Source organism: Drosophila obscura, unplaced genomic scaffold (genome assembly GCF_018151105.1).
Source record: "Drosophila obscura isolate BZ-5 IFL unplaced genomic scaffold, ASM1815110v1 contig_4, whole genome shotgun sequence".
NCBI lineage: Eukaryota > Metazoa > Arthropoda > Insecta > Diptera > Drosophilidae > Drosophila > Drosophila obscura.
This window is the reverse complement of record NW_024542828.1, coordinates 4,046,598-4,051,806: the sequence shown is the minus strand read 5'-3', so window position 1 is coordinate 4,051,806 and position 5,209 is coordinate 4,046,598. Positions and strand designations below refer to the sequence as shown.

Genomic DNA, 5,209 nt, shown 5'->3' with positions numbered 1-5,209 from the left:
AACTGTCATGGGTGTGCAATGAAAAATGACCAATCAATGTCTCACTTCAATAGATGGGCAAACAGCCGAAGGGCTGCCGGTCGCACCGGGGGGATGTGGTGGTAGATAGACCCCGTTTTTCCGACCAAAATGTGACATTTTCCTCCAGCCAAAAAGAGTGAATTTTATAGAAAATCTGAGAGATAGGGCGACAGAGCACAATGGAAGGGGGGGCAAGAAAATGCAGCTGCTCGAATTTGCACGATTCGTGCTTAAATCGAAGCGTTTGTTTTTGGTATTTATTGCGCATTGAATTTGTTGGGTGGTTGCCAGGATCAAACGAGGATATGTGATCAAAGTCAGAGAGGATATGGAATCTGGAATGATTCTATCAGTACTTCTGTTATAAATTGGCATTTTGTACTTTTTGCATCGAATAATTTGGTGTTATGCTAGCTGAAACCCTTTCAATACCAAGATATGCAAAATTTTAAGAGTTTTGTTCATTAATTTAATTATTTTAAGTGAATATTCATATACAATTAATTAGTTACTAATTAATTAATAGTTACTATATTATTGGTTTTTGTTTGTTTCCGTGAACTTTCAGATTTTATTTTCCGCATATTCGAGAGCATTCTGCAACCCCTTCAAAGTCCTTGTTCCCTTCACGTTTTCGTTGTAATAAAAATGCAATGAGTTTTGTTTTCTTGCTTTCGATTATTTCCAAAAATAGATATATTTAAATAAATATTAATATTGCTAATAAAACTAAGAGTAATACAGTGAACAAAAAACATCTGTGTGTGTGTGTGTGTCAGTCTCCAAGATCTAGAATCATTATCATCGGTTTTGTGTGTGTTTTGGTTTTGGTTTGGCCCGCAGATAATCGATCGCTGAGAACCCATCATGGCCAGCCACTGGGTTGTTCGGCATGCAGCTCGGCAAGGAGCCTCTGCAGTCTGCAGTCTTCAGTATCCCTGCCCCTTGCTGGCAGTCAGTTCCTGCGCAGGCGCACAGCGCACTCGTCCTGGGCCCGAATGATGGGCACCGTAGGGAGTGCGCTCTCCTCTGTGCGCGCCTTGCAGCGCGGTTAGCAGCTTCGGTCTCGGCTTCGGCATTTGCGTGTCACCGGCAAATGGCCGAGAGAAGTGCTTGTGTGCGTCTCGGTTCCGCTCTGTGGCAGATACATCGATGAGTGTGTGTGTGTGTGCGTGCCTAGGGCTGGTGATGGTACAGGGCCTGGTTGGAGGCGGTCAGCTCCTGCTGCTGCTGTTGGTGGTGGTGATGCTGCTGCTGCTGCTGCTGCTGGTAGGCACTGACACTGCACTGCTGCTGGGTCTGTTGATGATATTGCGGTGTGGCGTACTGCTCGTACTGCTGCTGCTGCTGCTGCGTGTAATCATTGAGCAGGCCATAGCCCTGTCCGTGTCCGTGCCCATGGCTATGACTGTGACTGTGGCTGTGGCTGCTGGCCAAATAAGCGGGATACGGAGCGGTGGCATGGTAGGGCATCGCCTGTGGCTGAGCGGGCATGGGCATGGGCATGGGCAGGTTGGAGGTGGCTTCCAGAGGTGCCAGCAGCGCACCGTAGGCTGCCGCTGCCGTGCTGCAGTGCTCGGGCGAACCCTCCAGCGTGCGATCCTTCTTGGACTTCATGCGTCGGTTCTGGAACCAGATCTTGATCTGGCGCTCGCTCAGGCTCAGGGCATTGGCAATGTCGACGCGACGCCGCCGCGTGATGTACCGATTGAAGTGGAACTCCTTCTCCAGCTCCAAAGTCTGGTAGCGGGTGTAGGTCTGGCGCGTGCGTTTCGAGTCCTTGCAATCTGAAGAAAAGAGATAAAGGTTTGGTTAGTCAACGATTCATTGCAGGATTCAATGGGGGATGTAGGGATGGATGGATGGATGAAACGATGCCTACCTGATGCGAGACTCTCTTCGATGTGCGACCAATTGAATTCGGCGGCGGCGACTCCGCCGTTGGCAGCTGTCACAATTCGATGATTGATCTCATGACTGACATTCGATGCCGTGGCCGACTTTACGCCCGGCGATTGGGGTGGTGTGCTGATGCCCTCCACAATGGAGGTGGGCGTGGCTGGTGTAGAGGCTGGCGGTGGTGTGGCTGCCACATATTCGCCATTCTTGTGATTCTTTTGGGACTGTGGCGAGTAGACATCCAGATAGTCGACATCCTCGGAGGCGCTGGGCGTGGGTGCTGCCACGTACTCCTGCTCGTAGCTGGGAGCGGGACTGCAGCTGGCCTTCAGCTGAGCTGGCACTGTGGCTGTGGCTGTTCCTGTTGCTGTTCCCGTGCTTCCCGTCTTCTTCACCGTCTCGAAGGTGGTGTAGAAGTAGTCGGGCGTGTACTTCAGCTTCTTCACGGGATTGGTGAGCAGAGCACGCAGTGTGCTGGGTCGCTCCTCGACGCCGGCGATGATGGCGGCAGCCACTTCCGCCCTGCGCTTCAGAGACTTCACGGGCGAGGCGGCACGGATCTCGGTCTGGTGTGCCGGGGCCATCTGTGGAGCGGTGACTGTCGCATCGATGGGACTGTAACTGCTCTGGGCGTAGTAGCAGCTGCTGTCGGAGTAGCTCTCCGGGGCATAGGCAGCGGCTGCTGCTCCGTAGCTGCTCTGATAGCTGGCTGCCGTTGGCTGCCACTGACTGGCGGCACTCTGTGTGGAGGCACTCTGGTAGTAGCTGTTGTCATAGTACGTGGGCGTGGGCAGGCCGTGGCCGTGGCCGTGGCTGTGGCTGTTCAGGTGGTACATGTTGTACATGTTATCGGCGTAATAGTGGCTCTGACTGTTGGTGGTGGCCATGGCTGCTTCTCTGGGACTGTGTTCTGCTCGGAGAGTGTGCGATGTGTGCGCGACGCTGATGCGTTTGCGAATGAGCTACTCCTGCCACAGATCCTGCCTAATATAGCAAACGCAAACGAACTTCCACTGATGCCCGGCACACGCTCGTCGTCATAGCGCATAAATATCCCTGCGCATGACACTTTGACACATGCTGGGCCCGGAGAACTACCCCTCCTCTGCCCCGACCGCCTCACTGGGCTGGCTGTGTCCTTGCTGCAGTTTATGGCTGCTGCGACAGAGCAGGGGTAGCAGCGCAGCGCAGCGCAGAGTTTATCCGTATGCGAGTGCAAGTTATCCGTTGGGCAGCCTACCTGCTGTGCTGCTTATTACCTACCCATCGCGCCCATTATCATCGCGAAACATACAGAACTTATCCGAACCGAGAGCCGAGAGCATTTCCCCTCCAGAGCAGCGATCGAATCGTATCGGTTCCAGCCTTGAGCCTTGAGCCTTGAGACGCTTGTCGTGCGCGAGGACCTTGTCGTAATTATAGCCCAGCGATAGGTAGATGAGGCAGATGAGGAGTGCAGATAGATGGGTGGGCGAGCGGGACGGCCGCTGCTGCTGCTGCTGCTGGTGCTGCTGCTTTCGCATTTCTCTCTCCTTAATTGCAATAATCATAAAGACATAAAAAGGAACTGTAAACTGTTGCTGAAAACTCTGTGCCCGAACAATGGGCTTTTTCCCTACGGCCCCGATTTATGGTTCGTTCTGCTGGCTGGGCCCTTCGTAAAAATTTCTCTGGATTTTTTCCACAGCGCGCAGCTCTGAACCGAACGAAGGAACTGATGGCTGATGCCAGTTGTTCTCGGAATCATCCGCGTATAGTGCTGCATCGTCCTGGAATGGGCTGCCAAAAGGATAACATTACGTTTATTCTTACATTTTGGAAGAACTGCGAGAATTGCGCGTGCTCCTTGGCCCAGGGGTCGCGTGTTTGCGCTTTTTGTTTGCACTCGTGGCCAACACAGTCCACGAGCAAGTGCGCAACTGCCTCCCTCTTCCTCTCCCTCGCCCTCTGAGAGTGCAACTCCCTTTTGAAGCACTTGTATTTGCATAGCCCTCGCAAGTCGACCCAAAAGCCGCTCAACTAAATTGACTGCTAAAAAGAACCAACAATTCTCGCCTACTTTTTGTGTTTACACGACTTTCTGATCGGCTTACCAGGCGGGGTACGGGCCCAGAGTCAGAGCCAGAGCCACCCCCGTAGGCCAGCCATCCCCTAGGACTGGATATAGTCGATAGCAGCAGTCCTGACATATGTGTGCAGTTTGGTGCATGTGCGAATATTACCCCTACCCCTACTACTACTCCCATCCCGGCCCAGCCCAGCCCATCCCCCATGTGCATTGCGACAGCTTCCATTGTTGGACAGAATTTATGGCGTTTTTCAGTTTGACAGCAAAGGAATCGGACCCCGAGCCGGGCCCACTCGCCACGTACTCCCTGTGATTGCTCTATTGGTAACGGATATGAGTTTGGTTTCTGGCTTAAGAGTAGATTTAACACTGAACGTTCCATGTAGAGTGGCAGATTGATGGAAAGTGTGCCAAAGAAAGCCAAGAAGAACTCTCTCTCAGTAATCTTATACCGCAGATTCAGAGTTCTACTCACTCCATTTCCAAATCTTAATCAATGCTGCAATGCAATTATATTCTGAATAATTTAAACACAAAATAATTAATTCATCTTAAATGTTTTCCAGCCGTAAATCATATATGATTCCTCTGAATATATAGCAAACGTTTATTAAATTTAATTGTGCATTTATTTTACTGCTCGTAGACCACTTAACTTTCTCACTTACGGCTGATTGGCTGCCATTCGCTCAACATCACAGATTAACCCTAACCCTAAGCGCAACACACATGGCCATAAAATACTCTCCAAAAGAAATGCAGCAGTACGAGGAACAGGACCACGACCAGGACCAAGGCAACTTTAATTGAGTTGTAAGGCCCACATGCGAGTGTCCGACCACAACACACCCCAAGCCAGAAGCCCAAAGTCGAGGCCGAGGCCGATGCCGATGCCGAGTGCGAACCCCGGGCATCGGGGATTCGTATCTCAAACCAAGAATTCGTGCGTTTTTATTGTCGAATTAATAAATTACCTTGACAGTGAATCGGGACCATCCCATTGTGTCGGAGTGGCTGCAGTGTGTCCCCCTGTCCCTGGCCCTGGACCACGTGATCCCTGGTCCCCGTTCCCGTTCCCGTCCACTGTTCCCTGTTCCTCCTTCCTTCCTTCCTTCCGCAGACGGCGTTGCACATTTTTGGCACTTTCATGAGGGTAAACTGTCGCCCAGACAGACAGCCAGTGGGTCGGTCAGATATTATTGATAAATGCACGGGACGGGA

At 51.6% G+C, this 5,209-nt stretch overlaps 1 protein-coding gene across 1 annotated transcript; it reads right to left on the bottom strand.

The window, feature by feature from the left end:
* Positions 1 to 1,197: 1,197 nt before the first annotated feature.
* LOC111072342 (segmentation protein fushi tarazu) lies at positions 1,198 to 2,807 on the bottom strand. The gene is made up of 2 exons (XM_022364126.2): positions 1,904 to 2,807; positions 1,198 to 1,808 (listed from the first exon to the last, which is right to left on the bottom strand). The coding sequence occupies exons 1-2, from the start codon at positions 2,805 to 2,807 to the stop codon at positions 1,198 to 1,200; spliced, it is 1,515 nt and encodes a 504-aa protein (XP_022219818.2).
* Positions 2,808 to 5,209: the final 2,402 nt, after the last annotated feature.

Coding starts and splice junctions, on each gene's coding strand:
- LOC111072342 (XM_022364126.2), bottom strand. CDS start 2,807: ATGGCCACCACCAACAGTCAGAGCCACTATTACGCCGATAACATGTAC. Junction 1,809..1,903: donor CGAAGAGAGTCTCGCATCAG/GTAGGCATCGTT, acceptor TCTTTTCTTCAG/ATTGCAAGGACTCGAAACGC.